Consider the following 20850-nt stretch of genomic DNA (forward strand, 5'->3'; position numbering starts at 1 on the left):
CGCACCGGGTTTAGCACACTCGCACTTTGGTGGATCACCGTGTTTGAGGTGGAGCTGTCAGTGTGTGGTGGGATTAGTGTTGTATGTAACCGTGTGTGTGTGTGTGTGTGTGTGTGTGTGTGTTTCCTCCAGTCCTGGGCTTCTACATCTTCAGGCAGTCCAACTCCCAGAAGAACTCCTTCAGGAGGAACCCGGCTGCCGCCTCCCTCGCCAGTAAGACCCTCTCCCTCCCTCCCTCCCTCTCCCTCTCTCCCTCTCTCTCTCTCCCTCCCCCTCTCTCTCCCTCCCCTCTCCCTCCCTCCCTCCCTCTCCCTCTCTCCCTCCCTCCCCTCTCTCTCCCTCTCTCTCCCTCCCTCTCCCTCCCTCCCTCTCCCTCCCTCTCCCTCGTAGAGATAGATACTCAGAGACATAGAGATAGATACTCAGAGACATAGAGATATAGAGATAGATACTCAGAGACATAGAGATATAGAGATAGATACACAGAGATATAGAGATAGATACTCAGAGATATAGAGATAGATACTCAGAGACATAGAGATATAGAGATAGATACCCAGAGACATAGAGATATAAAGATAGATACTCAGAGATAGAGAGATAGATACTCAGAGATATAGAGATAGATACTCAGAGATATAGAGATAGATACTCAGAGATATAGAGATATAGAGATAGATACTCAGAGACATAGAAATATAGAGATAGATACTCAGAGACATAAAGATATAAAGATAGATACTCAGAGATATAGAGATAGAGAGATAGATACTCAGAGATATACAGATAGATACTCAGAGATATAGAGATAGATACACAGAGATATAGAGATAGATACTCAGAGACATAGAGATATAGAGATAGATACTCAGAGACATAGAGATAGATACTCAGAGACATAGAGATATAGCGATAGATACTCAGACATAGAGATATAGAGATAGATACTCAGAGATATAGGGATAGATACTCAGAGATATAGAGATAGATACTCAGAGACATAGAGATAGATACTCAGAGACAGAGATATAAATATAGATACTCAGAGATATAGAGATAGAGAGATAGATACTCAGAGATATAGAGATAGATACTCAGAGATATAGAGATAGATACTCAGAGATATAGAGATAGATACACAGATATAAAGATAGATACTCAGAGATATAGAGATAGATACTCAGAGATATAGAGATATAGATATAGAGATAGATACACAGAGATATAGAGATAGGGAGATAGAGATAGATACACAGAGATATAGATAGATACACAGAGATATAGAGATAGATACTCAGAGATATAGAGATAGATACACAGAGATAGAGATATAGAGATAGATACACAGAGATATAGCTACACAGTCCAGACGTTCTCAAAAACATCAAACAAGGCATTCCCTAATATCTCTCTCTCTCTCTCTCTCTCTCTCTCAGACATGAAGAGCATCCCCACGGCAACGGGGAAGAGTCTGCTGGTGTCCGGGTGGTGGGGGGTGGTGAGACACCCCAACTACCTGGGAGACCTGATCATGGCCCTGGCCTGGTCCCTCCCTTGTGGTCAGTCCTGATACACCCCCGCACTGAAGACCCAACCCTAACCCTAACCCTAACCACCTCACTGAAGACCCAACCCTAACCCTGACCCTAACCACCTCACTGAAGACCCAACCCTAACCCTAACCCTAACCCTAACCACCTCACTGAAGACCCAACCCTAACCCTGACCCTGACCCTAACCACCGCACTGAAGACCCAACCCTAACCCTGACCCTAACCCTAACCACTGCACTGAAGACCCAACCCTAACCCTAACCCTAACCCCCGCACTGAAGACCCAACCCTAACCCTAACCCTAACCACCTCACTGAAGACCCAACCCTAACCCTGACCCTGACCCTAACCACCGCACTGAAGACCCAACCCTAACCCTGACCCTGACCCTAACCACCGCACTGAAGACCCAACCCTAACCCTAACCCTGACCCTAACCACCTCACTGAAGACCCAACCCTAACCCTGACCCTGACCCTAACCACCGCACTGAAGACCCAACCCTAACCCTAACCCTAACCCTAACCACTGCACTGAAGACCCAACCCTAACCCTGACCCTAACCACCGCACTGAAGACCCAACCCTAACCCTAACCACCGCACTGAAGACCCAACCCTAACCCTGACCCTAACCCTAACCCTAACCACCGCACTGAAGACCCAACCCTAACCCTGACCCTGACCCTAACCACCGCACTGAAGACCCAACCCTAACCCTGACCCTAACCACCGCACTGAAGACCCAACCCTAACCCTGACCCTAACCACCGCACTGAAGACCCAACCCTAACCCTAACCACCGCACTGAAGACCCAACCCTAACCCTGACCCTAACCACCGCACTGAAGACCCAACCCTAACCCTGACCCTAACCACCGCACTGAAGACCAAACCCTAACCCTGAGCCTTAATATTAATGTGGAGACCTGATCATGGCCCTGCGTCAGTCGCATTATGTTTTACCTTGGTTTGGTTGCCGTGGTACTACATGATGTTGAATTGTGTGTGTAGGTTTTGCCACCTGTTGCCGTGGTACTACACGGTGTTTACTAGGGGTGTGCACGGGTACACGTGTAACCGGTTAGAAAATCATAACCGTTTAGGAAAAATCAGTGAACGAAAACCGTAAAAAAATAGATAATAATCACCGCTCCATTGTTTCAATGGGATCCGCGACGGTCCAAACTTTCAACATAAAGTTTACGTATTTATAATTCGTCCCAGCCTTTATACCACCTATACTATAGGGTCTTTAGAATATAACCACGTTTTCTGATTACAGTTTAATGAAACAGTAAGCTGACAACATCCTAATTAACGCTGCAACTGCAAATTAACCACACGGAGATAACCATGGCAACCGGTCAAACAAATGTTCTCTTTGAGATCATTCTGCTCGCGCATCCGCGTGTCGATAAACAAATAATCGCCCTATAGCGCGACTGCGGTCCACTTTAAAAATAAATAATAAAAATCATTAATTAATAAGAAAACGGTTAACCGTGAACAAGGACAAAAAGGGATCGTGTAACCGTTCACACCCCTAGTGTTTACCTCTGTGTGTGTGTGTGTGTGTGTGTGTGTGTGTGTGTGTGTGTGTGTGTGTGTGTGTGTGTGTGTGTGTGTGTGTGTGTGTGTGTGTGTGTGTGTGTGTGTGTGTGTGTGTGTGTAGGTTACGGCCACCTGTTGCCATGGTACTACATGGTGTTTACCTCTGTGTGTGTGTGTGTGTGTGTGTGTGTGTGTGTGTGTGTGTGTGTGTGTGTGTGTGTGTGTGTGTGTGTGTGGGTTTCGGCCACCTGTTGCCATGGTACTACATGGTGTTTACCTCTGTGTGTGTGTGTGTGTGTGTGTGTGTGTGTGTGTGTGTGTGTGTGTGTGTGTGTGTGTGTGTGTGTGTGTGGGTTTCGGCCACCTGTTGCCATGGTACTACATGGTGTTTACCTCTGTGTGTGTGTGTGTGTAGGTTTCGGCCACCTGTTGCCATGGTACTACATGGTGTTTACCTCTGTGTGTGTGTGTGTAGGTTTCGGCCACCTGTTGCCATGGTACTACATGGTGTTTACCTCTGTGTGTGTGTGTGTGTGTAGGTTTCGGCCACCTGTTGCCATGGTACTACATGGTGTTTACCTCTGTGTGTGTGTGTGTGTGTGTAGGTTTCTGCCACCTGTTGCCATGGTACTACATGGTGTTTACCTCTGTGTGTGTGTGTGTTGGTTTCGGCCACCTGTTGCCATGGTACTACATGGTGTTTACCTCTATGTGTGTGTGTGTGTGTGTGTGTAGGTTTCGGCCACCTGTTGCCATGGTACTACATGGTGTTTACCTCTGTGTGTGTGTGTGTGTGTAGGTTTCGGCCACCTGTTGCCGTGGTACTACATGATCTACTTCGTCATCCTGCTGGTCCATCGCGACGCCCGCGACACGTCCGACTGCCGCAGGAAGTACGGCTCGGCCTGGGACGACTACTGCCGGGCCGTGCCCTACCGCATCATCCCCGGGGTCTACTAGACCGACCCCTGACCCCTGACCCCGCCCCCGGCTGGCTCCAGAGACCTGGTCCTAAACCTATCAGAGCAGAGACACGCCTCCACCTGATTGGCCCATGGACTATTTGGAATATTGTTCATTTTTGCTAGAAGTTGTTTTTAAAGTTTGCTACGCTTGAATCTCTGGAACAGGCCACTGCGTTGATTGTTAGGGTGTATATTTTGTATATAGCCGTTTTAATTCACCAATTGGAACTGAGCCCATCTCTCAGAGTCCGATTCAGGACCCAAGGTTTCTGAGAGGTGGAACAATGGCGCTTTTACTTTGAAGAGAGTCCTGGTATATTGCTTTTATTGTGAAAAGAGTCCTGGTGTCGTGTATTTGGAGGGCAGAGCTACAGTATTAACTTCTTCTCAGGATCAACTGCCTTCCTACCCAGGAACTCGTGAAGGTTCAACGTTCACATCTTTATGGGTAATTCTTTAGTCTTAATTTTAGAGTGACCAACATTGTGTTGGTTTTTGATTTAGAGAAATGCACTATTGTGAAAAGAAACGCGTTTTGTTTTCTTGGTGAAATCCATTCATTGTATCGTTTCCTCTGGGCTGCGCTACCTCAGACGGCCTGCGTGGGGCGCTGTTGCGTAGCGCACAATCACCCTCATTTAACCTTTCCCCGTGTCGGCGCTTCCCAGTATTTCTACGGCTTCCAAACATGACCAACGCTATTTTTTCAGGACTTACGATTGGAAATGTTTGCTTATTTTTACTGGCAAAAAGGTGATTTATGAGCTTTAAATCGATGTAGTCTGGTATGACGGCTTCAACACAGCCGCCTCGAACCACCGCCTCCCGGATGGACGGAGTGGCGCTCCCTCGTGACTGAATGCAATGTACATATGCTTTTTAAATCATGCAGTAGGTATGTTTCTCAGTAGATATTTAAAGTTGCTTTTGTATTTTAGCTTTAAAGTTAATTTTATAATAAAAACAACACCAAACCGCCGCCTACTGTGTCCCTCTGTCGGGGGTCCCACCGTCAGGCCCTACTGTGGCCCTCTGTCGGGGGTCCCACCGTCAGGCCCTACTGTGTCCCTCTGTCGGGGGTCCCACCGTCAGGCCCTACTGTGTCCCTCTGTCGGGGGTCCCACCGTCAGGCCCTACTGTGTCCCTCTGTCGGGGGTCCCACCGTCAGGCCCTACTGTGGCCCTCTGGAGGCGTCCCACCGTCAGGCCCTACTGTGGCCCTCTGTCGGGGGTCCCACCGTCAGGCCCTACTGTGGCCCTCTGTCAGCGTCCCACCGTCAGGCCCTACTGTGGCCCTCTGTCGGGGGTCCCACCGTCAGGCCCTACTGTGGCCCTCTGTCAGCGTCCCACCGTCAGGCCCTACTGTGGCCCTCTGTCGGGTGACCCACCGTCAGGCCCTACTGTGGCCCTCTGTCGGGGGTCCCACCGTCAGGCCCTACTGTGGCCCTCTGTCAGCGTCCCACCGTCAGGCCCTACTGTGGCCCTCTGTCAGCGTCCCACCGTCAGGCCCTACTGTGGCCCTCTGTCGGTCGTCCCACCGTCAGGCCCTACTGTGGCCCTCTGTCAGCGTCCCACCGTCAGGCCCTACTGTGGCCCTCTGTCGGGCGTCCCACCGTCAGGCCCTACTGTGGCCCTCTGTCGGTCGTCCCACCGTCAGGCCCTACTGTGGCCCTCTGTGGAGGCGTCCCACCGTCAGGCCCTACTGTGGCCCTCTGTCAGCGTCCCACCGTCAGGCCCTACTGTGGCCCTCTGTCGGGCGTCCCACCGTCAGGCCCTACTGTGGCCCTCTGTCGGTCGTCCCACCGTCAGGCCCTACTGTGGCCCTCTGTCAGCGTCCCACCGTCAGGCCCTACTGTGGCCCTCTGTCGGGCGTCCCACCGTCAGGCCCTACTGTGGCCCTCTGGAGGCGTCCCACCGTCAGGCCCTACTGTGGCCCTCTGTCGGGCGTCCCACCGTCAGGCCCTACTGTGGCTCTCTGTCGGGGGTCCCACCGTCAGGCCCTACTGTGGCCCTCTGTCGGGGGTCCCACCGTCAGGCCCGCTTCACACCCGGTGGGAGGAGGAGCGCAGGACGGCTGCTGCAGCTCATACTGTGCGGACGTTTGGAATAAAATATGTAGCATTGCGGGTTGTTGATGTTTTATTTTCATGGGATGTAAAATCGGACCTATGGGGGGGTCATCCTCGTGACGTCACACTGCATGATGTTACTTCAAGACGAGTCAAGCCCCCTCTTGGCTACACGATGGTTCCATGGTAGTCCACACAGGCAGGACCTGAACCCGGAGGGTCGTCCAACGGTGCTCGCCACTGAGACATGGACGTCATCGAGCCTTATCCTCAACGTTACAATTCACATGACAACACTACTATGACAACAACGCTTTCTTTGCCCTCCGTGAACGCGCTCAGTTCGGCTCAGTCTCGTACACAGAGGGGAGAGAACGCGCAGGCTTGTGATTGGTTCTTTAGATTCGGGTACAATGTCTCAGATTGGTAAGCATTTTAACAGGTTTATAGCCGATACAGATTTCGTCTTTTTTTCGCTTCTTTTTCATTGCCCATAAGTTATTTATTGCTGTCAGGATGTAAAAACCAATTTCAACAACATATTAAAAAGTGCATATCACTGGAAATCGTACAGTATGCCTTTAATGTAGTAACATTACAACTACTACCTTCCCTAAAAGCAGTGCTGCTGTTTGACAGCCAGCCTTGGAACACAGTAAAGCGCCCTCTTAGGGAGGAACTCTGAATCTCAACTCATAGTGAGTCTGCAGCTTAAAATGTGCGCTTTATTTGTGAGACTGGTGAAAGACCAGTACGGTCTGGTAACATCGTAAGAATATTGTGTAAGACGAAAGAACTTACTGGGCCAATTGCTCTGTCAGTTAGCATTGCGCTAGCTGTGCTGCGCATTAAAACCGTACTCCTTAAAACGGAGGTTTTGGAGTTTAACACGCAGCTGCGCACGAGGTTGAACGTGATTGCTGTGTAACGACTCGTACAGGATCAGCTGATTCCTAGCTGACTCGAGCTGTGTTCGAAATCGTTCCCCATCATGGATGTAGTGCACTAAATAGGGTGCACGCCATTTTGTAGGGTGTTCGAATTCTCAGTGGTCCACTATATAGTGGACTTAAAATAGGGTACATACGATGTTCCCTACATCTTACTCCCGTATACCACAATGCAATGCGGTTGTATTTTTCCAGGGGAGAAGAAAAAGCTGAATAACCGCGAAAACGAATACATTTAATGATGGAGTCTCCGGCTTGCGTTTAGAAATGTCAACAATTTATTTGGGATTTAACATTCAAAATTAATTTAAAAAAACTTGAACAAGGAAATGTAACATTCAACATCAATACAACCTCCAGCCCGGTTTGTTTAGATGATGTCGGCGCATCACGTCACACAAATACCAGGCGCATTTACTGACGCAAATGACGTTTAGAAATGTTAGGCGAAGTGTCCGAATTCTCGTTCCCTATTCCCTATATAGTGCACTATATCATGTACACTATATAGGGAATAGGGAACGAGTGTATAGGGAACGATTTCGAACACAGCTTCGGTTTAAACTGCTTGGAAACAGGAAGTACTCTGATTTCTAATAATTTATAAAACTAATTGTGTGTGTGTGTGTGTGTCGGTTATGATGGAGCCTTTTTTCATCCTGCAAACTGGTCTCCTTATAAAACCACGTCAATTTCGAGATTAAACTAACACGCACAAAATACGCCCTCTAGTGTCTGATGTGAATTTCTCTGAAGACACAGCAATTGAGATCAAGGTAAAACTCAGCTGCAGGTTAAACGATAGTTACGTATGTAACTACGGTTCTATGAATTCCGGATGACCGCCAGAGGCGGTGCTTTAGCACTGGATGTTCCATCTCGCGCATGCGCAGGTCGAGTAATTATACCAAAAAAGTCACCTGTGACGCCTGGGTGACCCGAGAAAGTCTATATATTCCGGAGTCACCCGAGGTTCTGTTCCAACTGGATCTTCTCGCGGAATCTGAGAAGTCTGAGTGACAGAGAACTCTGGCGGTCATCCGGAATTCATAGAACCGTAGTTACATACGTAACTATCGTTCTATTTCATTCCTACTGACCGCCAGAGGCGGTGCTTTAGCACTGGATGACTAATACCAAAAAGGTCACGAAGAGTGCTCACCAATCAAGGGCTCGAAGCCGTCGACAAGACAGCCGTCGCCACAGGATGAGGAGCAGCGACATTAACCCTGTAGTATCGGGCAAACGTACATGATGAGGACCATGTAGCCGCGGAGCAAATGTCCTGAAGTGGAACCCCCTTCAAGGCAGCCCATGATGTAGCCATACTCCTGGTAGAGTGGCACTTAACGGCCAAGGGCACAGGGAGCCCCTGTGCCCTATAGGCATTCAAGACCACATCCACAACCCAGTGGGAGAGTCTCTGTTTCGACAGGGCAGCCCCCTTCCTGCAGCCCCCGTAACAGACAAAGAGGTTATCCGTCTTACGCAAGCTGGTTGTCGCTTCAACATATGCCCTAAGCGCCCGCACCGGGCACAACAGGTCTGACACTCTTTCTGCACCCCCTGGAGAGCCTGGGGGATTGAAAGCAGCCAACTCGATTGACTGGTTTACATGATGGGGAGACAATCGTTTGGGTAGGAAGGATGGGTTCGGCCAGAGCACTACTCCTGACCCATCTGCGTGCCAGCGCAAACACGCCTGGCTCACTGACAAGGCATGGAGTTCACCGAGCCGTTTTGCAGTTGCAATGGCAAGGAGAAATGCCGTCTTCATGGACAGCCGCGTCAGGTCTGCCTGACTTAGTGGCTCAAATGGGGGTAGACATAAGGACCTCAGAGCTACTTGCAGGTCCCATGATGGTGCCCTCAGGGATCGCGGCGGTTGAAGCCTCTGGGCTCCCTTCAGAAACTGCCTGATTAGGTAGTGGGACCCTACCATCTGGTTATCCACCCTTGCGTGTGTGGCTGAGATCGCGGCCATATAAACACGCAGGGTAGACGCAGCTCTTCTGTTGTCCAACACAGACTGCAGAAAGTGTAGTATCACTACCACTGAGCAGGTCTCCGGGACTTCGCCCCGCGCCACGCACCACTGTGAAAACAACTTCCACCTGTTTGCATAGAGCAACCGAGTGGAGGGTGCCCTTGAACTAAAAATAGTACAGACCACTGACTGGTCGCAAGACGTCAGTAGTGGGTCCTGGCTCTCAGGGGCCACACGCACAGCCGCAGGCGGCTCGGATTCGTGTGCCATATGCGTCCGCCTACCTGAGACAGAAGGTCCCGTCTCTCTGGGAGGCACCAAGGCTCTCCGTTGAGGAGTTTCAGTAACGGTGGGAACCATGGCCTTCTTGGCCAATATGGGGCCACCAGAAGTAGGCTGTGACAGCCGCGCTGGACCCTGTCCAGCGTTGCCAGTAAAAGGGGAATTGGGGGAAATGCATAAAGCAGGCTGTCTGGCCAAGCATGAGCCAGAGCGTCCTGCCCTAGGGGACTGGTCCTCTCCGTCAAGGAGAACCAAAGGGGACAGTGGGTGGTCTCTTCGGAAGCAAAGAGATCCGCCACTGCCCTGCCATACCTGTCCCAAATCATCCCCACCACCTCCGGATGGAGTCTCCACTCTCCGGGGGGTGGCCCTTGGCGAGAGAGAAGGTCTGCCGCTGTGTTCCGGACACCTGGAACATGGACAGCCCTCAGGCTTAGAAAATGGGGGAACGCCCACGGAAGGAGCCTTTGCGTGACCCGCAGGCTCTGCCTCGATCTGGTGCCCCCCTGATGGTTGACGTGGTAGACTGTGGAGGTGTTGTCTGTCCGGACAAGAACATGTCGGTCCCTCAGAACTGGAAGGAAGTGCCTGAGAGCTAAGAACACCGCAAGGAGTTCCAGCACATTTATATGCTCCAGTCTCTGCTGGGCATCCCACTGGCCTCTGACAGTCCTGCACTGCCATACTGCACCCCAGCCGGAAAGGGAGGCGTCCGTCTCCACAACCTCCCGCCGGGAAGCTATCCTCCCTAAGGGCGACCCCGCAATCAGGTATGCCCTCTCTCTCCAGGGTCTGAGGGCCCGAAGGCACCGCCCAGACACCCTGACCATCTTGTGTCTCTGCCACTTGGGGTCCAAGTGGAGACCATTCACCCAGATCTGAAGGGGACGCAATTCCAGAAGGCCTAGTGGGACCACCATGGATGCTGAGGTCAGCATACCTATCAGTCGAAGGAAGAGGCTGTATTCCAGCAACTTCCCCCGTCTGAAGCGCTGTAGCAGCTGCAGAATGGTAGCTACGCGCTTTGGAGAGAGGCAGGCTCGCATGGCCACCGAGTCGAGCACCAGCCCCAGATAGCTCACAACCCGACATGGTGTAAGGTTGCTCTTGGTAAAGTTGACCATAAGGCCAAGCCGGTCCACATGGCTGAGGAGCATGGCTGTGTCCCTGACCGCCTGCTCCCGAGTTGGGGAAATGACTAACCAGTCGTCCAGGTATGGCAGTATCGCCATACCTGTGGCCTGTAATGGTGACAGGGCTGCTGCTACACACCGTGTAAATATACGCGGGGCCAGAGACAGCCCGAACGAAGAACCCTGAACTGGTACACCTTGCCCAGAAAAGCAAAGCGGAGGAACCGCCTGTGACGTAGGGTAATAGGGACGTGAAAGTAAGCGTCTTTCAGGTCTATTGATACGAACCAGTCCCCCTGAGCGATAGCCTGGAGGACGTCCGCAACACGCAGCATGTGGAAGGGAAGAACCTTGAGGAACTGATTCAGCCCTCTCAAGTCCAGAATGGGGCGAAACCCGCCATCCTTCTTCGGTACCAGAAAGTAGGTTGAGTAGAACCCATCGAGCTGTTCTTGTGGTTCTACTACTTCGATAGCACCCTTCCCAAGGAGGGTGGCTACTTCCTGTCTCAGGACCAGGGATCTGGCGGGATTGGTGACCACGGTAACCTTGATCCCGCTGAAAGTTGGGGGCCGGCGTCGGAATTGTAGTGTGTACCCGTTGGATAGCGTGGACACTATCCAAGGGTCTGTGGTCTGCTCTTGCCAGTAGCTCAAGTGCTGCTGAGAAAAGCGTCCGACGACCGGCCCTTGGACTTCAGTACCTACCCCCCCTGCCCCTAGGGGCCCTGGGGGGGCGGCGACTGGGTGCCGAACCTCTTGGCGCCTGAAATGCCACCCGTGGCGCAGAGCTACGGCGCTGGTCAGCCCGTGCTGAGAAGTGCTGGCCCTTCGATTGTCCACCTGAACGTGGTTGAAAGCTATAGGCACGGGGTACCGCAGAGGCCCCCGGGCTAGAATGAAGCAGAGGTGCACGCCGTAAGCTAGCAAACTGCTGGCTAGCCTGGCCAACCTGTACACTTCGCTCCAGGGCCTGAAGAGCAGCTGGCCCAAATGTCTGGCCTGGGACCACTGGAAGAGAACGGAGGGTCCGTCGACACACCTCCGAAAGTGGTGACTGCGCCAGCCAAACCTGGCGGCGCGCCAATGTAACAGTTGACATTAACCTGCCTAGCTCCCTAGTCATGTAAGCAAAAGTTTGCAGTGAAGCATCACTGAGGGTCTGTGCTGAAGGATCAGCATCTGACCCACGTATAGTCTGAGACAGCGCCAGAACGAAGTGAGAAAGCGAATTCCCAAGACGTCCCACACGGGCAGCAATGTTGTAACTCCTGGTAAGGAGGTCATCTGTAATCCGGCACTGGGGCCGAGGGCAGCGCGCATCAGTTCTCAGAGCCTTGTCCGGGGAGACAACCAGGGACGCTATAGCAGGCTCAATCGGAGCTAACCGGTCCAAGCCATAAGAATCGGCATTGGCCATAGTTGCCAGACCTCTGCTATCACTAGTGTGATGGGAGAGAGCCCTTGAGTCTGGCCAGCATCTATGAAGCTCTGCGATGTATGGCTCAGAGGGGGGCAAAGAGAAAACGGAAGGTTGAGCGGTCTGTGGAAAAAAGGCATTCACAGGTGCAGATGAAACAGGAGCTTCATCCAACCCCAGTCTTGCCAGGGCCATTCGCACGGCTGGTCTAACAGTGTCGCAGCCGGACACTGACCCTCTAGCCGAGCCGCCCAGAGACCCTTGAGAGAACGCCTGAGAGGCAAGGGCCGCTTGCTCTTCCTCCTCTGCAAAGAGGCTACAGGACGCAGCTGTAGACAGCATGTCATCCTCTGGATAAGTGGGTTGCGCAGCCGCAGGGGCCGCGGCTGGTACACCCTGAGCTGGTTGGAGGTTCTGTAGGAGGGCTTTAATCTGAGCAACCTCATCCGAGAGCTTATCCACTTGGTTCCCCAAGTTTTCGACCTTACGGGACTTCCCGGGGGGACCCCTCAGCTGCCGAGGCACGGCGTCTGGTGCCACTAGGACCAAGACCCGAAGGGGGCAACCCTGGTCTGCCCTCCACCTCAGCCAACCTAGCTAGCCTCAGTGCATGAGGCATGAAACTACAGTTCATGCACGGGTTATCTGACACTGCTTCCCTGAGGTGTTCAACCCCGAGACACGCAGGGCACTGGTCATGGCCATCCTCCGCCTGCAGGGAGGCCATGCAGGCAACACAACTATGAGCGCTTAGCATGTCGGCAAATTAATTGCAAGCAAATGAATCAGTAGGCAAGGCAATCGAGCTTTAGGCGAGAGCACCCGAGCAACGACGCGACACCCCGACAAAAACAGTGACGGAAAGCTACAGGCGAGAGCACCAGAGCGACGCGACACCCCGATAATAACAGTGACGGCAAACCTTGGAAACCCAAGCAGCCCACTGGAGAGAAAATAAACACAGGCTAGGCAATCGAGTTTTAGGCGAGAGCACCCAATCAACGACGCGACAGCCCGACAATAACAGTGACGGCGAGCTACGCTGCCCTACAAAGGCAAAGTGCAGTAACTACGTATTTTGTCAAAATTGAGTTCAGACTGAAAAATGGGTTTTATAACACCTTCTTTGTCTTGAGACAAAAACTATTTTTCTTCCTATAAAGGTATTAATTGAGAGTATCACCACTATTGTACCTGAAACAGGTTTGGCCGGCCAGTATGAATACTTTGAAGGCATTTTTCTCAGTTTCAATGTTGGCGTAGTTACTGCACTTTGCCTTTGTAGGGCAGTACGGGCGAGAGCACCCGATCGACGCGACACTCCGAAAATAACAGTGACGGCGAGCCTTGGAAACCCAAGCAGCCCACTGAAGAGCAAATTAACACAGGCTAGGCAATCGAGCTTTAGGCGAGAGCACCAAAACAACGACGCGACACCCCGGCAACAACACAGTGACGGCGAGCCTTGGTAATCCAAGCCGCCCACCGGAGAGCAATCAGCGCAGGCTAGGCAATCAAGCTACAGGCGAGAGCACCCGAGCAATAATGCGCCCGACAATAAAGTGACGGCGCCAGGAAAATACAGTGACGGCTTTTGGAAACCCAAGCCACTCACTGGCGATTAAACAAAGAGCGCAACTGGCTAAATAAATACAGTGACGGCGGCTTGGACCCCAAGCCGCGCACTGGCGCATACAAATGAGCAACCGGGCTTAGGCGAACGCACCCGAGAAACGGTGCGAGACCGAAAGAATAACACAGCGACTGAAAAACTAGCCGCCAATTAATGCTCTAAGCAAATTAAAGCCAAGGGTAGAAAGGTGAAATCAGCTGCCGCGCTAGCCGACGGATAGTCGACTACGCGTAGCCTACACACTTTACTCACCCCTGCCGAAATCAAACAAATTGCAAGTCGCAGCCCTTGGTGGACGAATTTAAATCGAGGCACCAACCCTTGGGTTTCAAGGCTACTTGCGACAAGCTAATATGGTATCTCTTACAACAAACAATGTTTGTGTGTCCTGCTAGTACGCTACCGCGAGAAAATAGAAGGAACAGAACCTCGGGTGACTCCGGAATATATAGACTTTCTCGGGTCACCCAGGTGTCACAGGTGACTTTTTTGGTATAATTACTCGACCTGCGCATGCGCGAGATGGAACATCCAGTGCTAAAGCACCGCCTCTGGCGGTCAGTAGGAATGAAATAGAACCACAAGTACATATGACACAGGCTCACAGCAATGGAGCTTAAGACGTCACGTGACTTCTTGAGTTTAAAACCGTGTTAAACTCTAAAAAGGGCTATAAGCTAGCGACAGAGCAATTGCCCCAGGGGGTAACACTGTCAATATTTATCAAATAAAACATAGGGGGGTAAGACTGTCGTTTTTATCAAATGAAACATGAGGGGTGATACTGTCATTTTTCTTTGGTTGTCAGGAAAAAAACCATAAGGGGTAACACTGTTCAACAAAAAACACAACACGTTTTTATCAAATGAAACATGAGGGGTAACACTCGTTTTTTTCAAATGAAACATGAGGGGTGGGTAACACTGTCGTTTTTTATCGGTCGTCATGAAAAAAACATAAGGGGTAACACTGGTGATATTTATCAAATAAAACATAGGGGGTAACACTGTCGTTTTTATCAAATGAAACGGGGGGGGTGACACTGTCATTTTTCTTTGGTTGTCATGAAAAAAACCATAAGGGGTAACACTGTTGTTTTTTATTGGTCGTCATGAAAAAAAACATAAGGGGTAACACTGTTGTCTTTTTCAAATAAAATATAAGGGGTAACACTCGTTTTTTATCAGTCGTCATGAAAAAACCATAAGGGGTAACACTGTCGTTTTTTATTGGTCGTCATGAAAAAAAACATAAGGGGCAACGCTGTTGTTTTTTTATCGGCCGTCATGAAAAAAACCATAAGGGGTAACACTGTTGTTTTTTATTGGTCGTCATGAAAAAAAACATAAGGGGTAACACTGTTGTTTTTTTATTGGTCGTAATGAAAAAAAAAAAACATTCGAAAAAAATAAATAAATTGTCTCTGTCGAATAAAATATAAGGGGTAACACTGTTGTCTTTGTCAAATAAAATATAAGGGGTAACACTGTTGTTTTTTATCAGTCGTCATGAAAAAACCATAAGGGGTAACACTGTCGTTTTTTATTGGTCGTCATGAAAAAAAACATATTTGAAAATAAATAAATAATGGTCTTTGTCAAATACAATATAACTGATAACACTGTTGTCTTTGTCAAATAAGATATAAGGGGTAACACTGTCGTTTTTTATCAGTCGTCATGAAAAAACCATGAGGGAAATAATAGAAATACACAAATACATTTTAATGTCATGTATATCCTCTTTATTGATGATTGATTATTGTGTATTGTCATCACCTCAGTGGCGCAGTGGAGTGCACTCTGCCTAACCCACTGGAGACCGTGCCTCAATTTCTGTGGAAAACGCAATATCTTTTTCTTTTTTGTGCAAAAAAATATCTTTTTTGCACTTCCATATATAACCTCAGACATATTTAAAATACAAATCTCAGTGGGAAGTGGAGAGAGCTGTGAGCTATCCCCCTGGAGACCGGGGTTCAAGTCCGGTTGATGTCCTCTGTTGGAAGAAGAAGTCACTGGACGTCTTAAACTCCATTGCTGTGTCATATGTACTTGTGGTTTAACCTGCAGCTGCGTTTTACCTTGATATCAATTGCTGTGTCTTCAGAGAAATTCACATCAGACATTAGAGGGCGTATTTTGTGCGTGTTAGTCTAATCTCGCAACTGACGTGGTTTTAGAGGAGACTAAACCAGTTTGCAGGATGAAACAAGGCTCCATCATAACCAACACACACACACAGAATTAGTTTTATGAAAAATAGGTACGATACATTTACACTTATTACACCAGGTAGGCCTTCAGTACAATACAGGCTACAATATAGGAGTTGCTTAAAGTGCCCAACTAAAACTCTACAAAGAACAGATTATTTGTATGTAAAAAAAATAAATGAACGCACAGAGGATCGTACCATTCAACGAAACATAAAAAGGTCAATGCTTAACTAAAATGGTCCTAACTCTCCTTCTCCGAGAATTGAAAGGCGTGACATTATCCTAATTACTCACATAGGCCTATTAGTTCGTCTTCAATTAATTAAGTAATCACGTTTGCATACACACACCAAGAGAAAACAATGACAAGTAATTGAATGACGTAGGTGAGGGCAGATTCCAGACTCAGAGTTCCACAAAAAGTAGCCTAGACTATTTCATAATATATGTCAACATTATTAGCGTTTTTATTATACTAAAGTTAATTTTACATTCCCATTAAGTTTTTGTTGGTAGTTATAGCACAAAATGCATCCACCATGAAGTTAAGACTGCATCTGCTCTGGGGTATACTAGAAATCAGAGTACTTCCGGTTTCCAAGCAGTTTAACCAAGTCAGCTAGGAATCAGCAGATCCTGTACGAGTCGTTACACAGCAATGACGTTCAACCTCGTGCGCAGCTGCGTGTTAAACTCCAAAAGCTCAGTTTTAAGGAGTACGGTTTTAAAGCGCAGCACAGCTAGCGCAATGCTAACTGACAGAGCAATCGGCCCAAGGGGTAACACTTTTGATATTTATCAAATAAAACAGGGGGTAACACTGTTGTTTTTCTTTGGTCGTCATGAAAAAAACCACAATGGGTAACACTGTTGTTTTTTATTGATCGTCATGAAAAAAAACATATTTGAAAAATGTCTTTGTCAAATAAAATATAAGGAGTAACACTGTTGTCTTTGTCAAATAAAATATAAGGGGTTACACAGTCATTTTTTATCAGTTGTCATGAAAAAAACAAAAGGGGTAACACTGTCATTTTTTATTGGTCGTCATGAAAAAAAACATAAGGGGTAACACTGTCGTTTTTTATCGGCCGTCATGAAATAAACATAAGGGGTAACACTTTCGATATTTATCAAGTGAAACATGAGGGGTAACACTGTCGTTTATCGGCCGTCTTGAAAAAAACATAAGGGTAACACTGTCGATATATATCAAATAAAACATAAGGGGTAACACTGTCGATATTTATCAAATCAAACATGAGGGGTGACACTGTCGTTTTTCTTTGGTCGTCATGAAAAAGACCATAAGGGGTAACACTGTTGTTTTTTATTGGTCGTCATGAAAAAAAACAAAAGGGGTAACACTGTCGTTTTTTATTGGTCGTCATGGAAAAAAAAAGGTTAACACTGTTGTTTTTTATCAAATGAAACTTAAGTGGCAATCTGAGTCTGGAATCGGCCCTCACCTACGTCAATCAATAACTTGTCATTGCTAACCATTTTAGTTAAGCATTGACCTTTTTATGTTTCGTTGATTGGTGCGATCCTCTGTTTGTTCATTCATTTTATTACACACAAATAATCTGTTCTTTGTAGAGTTTTAGTTGGCCACTTTAAGCAACTCCTATATTGTAGCGTGTATTGTACTGAAGGCCTATCTGGTGTAATAAGTGTAAATGTATCATACATACCTATTAATAATAATTCATAAAACGAATTCTGTGTGTGTGTGTGTCGGTTGTGATGGAGCCTTGTTTCGTCCTGCAAACTGGTTTAGTCTCCTCTAAAACCGCGTCAGTTTCGAGATTAGACTAATACGCACAAAATACGCCCTCTAGTGTCTGATGTGAATTTCTCTGAAGACAGAGCATTTGAGATCAAGGTTAAACGCAGCTTCAGGTTAAACCACGAGTACATATGACACAGCAATGGGGCTTAAGACGTCACGTGACTTCTTGAGTTTAAAACCGTGTTCAACTCTAAAAAGTGGCTAAGCTAGCGACAGAGCAATTGCCCCACTGGCTTTACCATGGATACCAAGAACCCTATTTATCCATTGTGTATTTTGTATTTGACAAGGGGACACCAGCAGAAAAAAAAAATAGAAACACAATTTAAGAAATGTACCACCTTTAATTTTCAATCCACACATCCCATTCGTTACAAGGCCAAATCATTATAAACATGGAGTCAGAACTCAAGGATCTGAACTGACAATTAACTGTTAATTAATAGCAGTTACCTGACAAACTGATCGTTTCAGTTAAAAACAGAGTTCAAATCTCAGAATAACACAGTAGCATATTTCGGGTAAAAAAGAAAAGAAAGGGAAAGCTTTGAGTACATCCATTTTGGAATAAGGTTTAACAAAAAGAAAGAATTATAATCAAAATACCAAGAGCCCACTTCAAGTCAGTTCATGAACAATGTCAGTATCATACATCACAGGGTTTGTAAATGCACGCTAATCATTCATTCCCATGTGACCACGACACTAACCCACTATCACACCCAGTCCTCCCAGTATGGATTACAGGGATAAAACACAGGGGAATTATTCAAAGATATGGAATGAATTAGTAGGTAACGATGTGAGTACAGTTCATTTACGAGCGCTGAGTATACGTGTGTGATATGGTATAGGATGAATTTAAGAGCACAAAAGCAGATAGGAATACAGGTTCGCTTAGTCAAGGTATCGAATACTGCTGTAGCCATGGCAACCACAATGCCTCAAAAGGTTGATTTAAAGGCTGCACAGACGATTATGTAAAGTAAATCCAGTGGTTCTTGAAGAAATAGTAGTATGTTGTTTTGCAGTCGTACATTTACGGACCAAATTCTCGGCAGATTCCAACGAACTGGTAACCGAACGGATCCCATCAACGTAGAACCAGTGAGCCCAGCCCAGTGACCTTCAACAATATAACACAGTTGGACATAATCTGGACAGCAACAGATTTAATTTAAATGTGACACAGCCAGTGATTCATGGATTAAATGCGTCTTTGGTTAACTATCTATAATAATAAAAAGGGGTAAATGTTTTATTTCGGATGACTGAGAGAAGCCCAGGGCAGATTCAGGAACCAAACCAAACCGTCATCTTAAAATACTTCCCTTCTCAACACTTAACGTAACGAGGCCTTCGTTTCAACTGTGTTCAAAAGGGTTCTGGAACCAAAAGTAATTAATTAAATCAACCTTGAGACAAGGACACCTCGGACAGACCTCCAGACACGCGAGGAGAGAGAGCAGAGGGAAAGAGGTTCACTGGGTGGATCTCACCCAGTTCACTCTCTCTCACTCCCTCGGTCCTTCACCCCGGGGGGACTGGCTGGTGTTGGACCCCCGGGGACCCCCCGGGGGCCCCCAGACGCTCAGAGCGAGGGACAGAAACATCAGCACCTCGCAGGATTTACCTCTCGCTTCTTCTTTAAAGACTTTTGTTTTATAATACAGTCCGTCACAGGAGGAACACCGGGAGACGAGAGGGGATACTAAATGAAGCACTTCACACACACACACACACGCAGGACATAAATATCACCCGAAGGACAGAGGTTACGACGAGAAGAAACATTTGGTTTATTGTGCGGCGCAGACACAGTGCCGTCGGCCCAGCAGACCGCTCCAGTGAAGCTCCACGTGGCCTCGCGCCGGATGAATACGAGAACTCTCCTTCCAAGGCAGCAGGATAACTACAACATCTGCGTCATGTGTCTCAACTCTCCCAGCGAGAGAAAGGGGATTGTAAGCTGGAGAAGAGGCGACACACGGCCCACTCAGATGACAGGCGTGGCTTTCACATGTTTAACAGACGATTTCCAAGGGTTGTGCTAGCTAAGCGACAGTAATGATATTTAAGGCAGGCAGGTGTCCAGAGGGTGTGCTCGCCTGTCCCACCACCAGGTGGCGCACGGATCAGTAATTAAGAGCCATTTACACATGTGACGCCACAAGTGTTCACACAGATGTTTGGTGTCACACGTGGAAGTGTCCTGCCATATTAACGTTGGACACACCCTCTTGTGTTGTCACAAGTGAGTGTCCTAGTGTAAGAATGTTGGAGACGCCCACTTGTGACATCACGAGAGGGCATGTCCCCCATTCAAACTGTAGGACACTCCCACTTGTGACATCACAAGAGGGCATGTCCCCCACTCATACGGTAGAACACTCCCATTTGTGTCCGATCACAAGAGGGAGCCCAATTGCTGTCAATGACGAGGTGGTCCAGGACCACCTGGAGGTAAGGTACTGCTGCTTTAATAACACAGGTCAAGGCATTGTGTGTGTGTGCTTCTTTCTTCTCATGTGTGCTGACGTGATGACGGATGATCAGAGCGACTGAGTAACTTCGTAGGAATGGCAAAGGCAAATACACGCACGCACACATACACACACACAGAGTATTAACAACATCTTTTGTCTTTTAAATAATGTAAACATATACATCTTTTTTCGGAGGCCATCGGTCCTCTTCATGGTTGCGAACTAAAAAACAAACGCACCCGCGGCGGGGGGGGGGCTACTGGAGCATTGAGCGGATGTTCTTGGGGGTAGACTCGTCGTTCAGGTGTTTGGTCGTGAACCTGCGGAGGGAGGGGTCACAGTAGAGGTCACGGTAGAGGTCAAGCCCAAAGCATGCAGAGTGCGCTTTTCCAGTAATATTTGAAAGCGTGATGACAAGATCGAGTTATCAGTTTATTATAAAACAGTGTGCAAACAGGTTCACATTTCTAAATGTGGATTCAAGACCAACTTGTTAATGTTTTAAGCAATGTTAGAGCCACAGATATAAGGCCACTTCCAAGATACTATATTATACATCTTAGGTGTGTTTAATGTGACGTTAGCATGAAGCACTGGAGCCAGAGAGGAGGAGGAGGAGGAGGAGGAGGAGGAGGAGACAGTGAATACAGGTCTGAAGGAGGAGGAGGAGGAGGAGGAGGGAGAGGAGGAGGAGACAGTGAAAGAGGAGGAGGAGGAGGAAGAGGAGGAAGAGGGGGAGGAGGAGGAGGAGTAGGAGGAGGAGAGAGTGAAAGAGGAGGAGGAGGTGAGAGGGGAGACGTACTTCAGAGCGT

General features: G+C 48.3%; 2 protein-coding genes across 8 annotated transcripts in view; one reads left to right on the forward strand and one right to left on the reverse strand.

The window, feature by feature from the left end:
• Positions 1–5044, forward strand: part of lbr (lamin B receptor) — a 32785-nt gene extending 27741 nt beyond the window's left edge. The window contains exons 12-14 of one of the 6 annotated variants that reach the window (XM_030349933.1): positions 133–213; positions 1437–1559; positions 3521–3864. In XM_030349933.1, coding sequence (XP_030205793.1) covers positions 133–213; positions 1437–1559; positions 3521–3840 — 524 coding nt within the window. In that variant the 3' untranslated portion in view covers positions 3841–3864. Of the gene's footprint in view, positions 1–132; positions 214–1436; positions 1560–3520; positions 3876–3904 lie in introns of those variants that run through there. The other 5 variants (XM_030349932.1, XM_030349930.1, XM_030349928.1 and 2 more) reach the window with 5 other exon arrangements.
• A 12832-nt stretch (positions 5045–17876) lies between these two features.
• The window catches only part of LOC115538257 (protein FAM49A), a 15397-nt gene continuing 12423 nt past the window's right edge, over positions 17877–20850 (reverse strand). For both annotated transcript variants that reach the window (XM_030349935.1, XM_030349934.1), the window contains exons 10-11: positions 20841–20850; positions 17877–20358 (exon numbers count right to left, since the gene is read on the reverse strand). The exon at positions 20841–20850 is cut by the window's right edge and continues 61 nt beyond it. In XM_030349935.1, coding sequence (XP_030205795.1) covers positions 20295–20358; positions 20841–20850 — 74 coding nt within the window. In that variant the 3' untranslated portion in view covers positions 17877–20294. The remainder of the gene's footprint in view (positions 20359–20840) is intronic.

This window comes from Gadus morhua, unplaced genomic scaffold (genome assembly GCF_902167405.1).
Source record: "Gadus morhua unplaced genomic scaffold, gadMor3.0, whole genome shotgun sequence".
NCBI classification, from domain to species: domain Eukaryota; kingdom Metazoa; phylum Chordata; class Actinopteri; order Gadiformes; family Gadidae; genus Gadus; species Gadus morhua.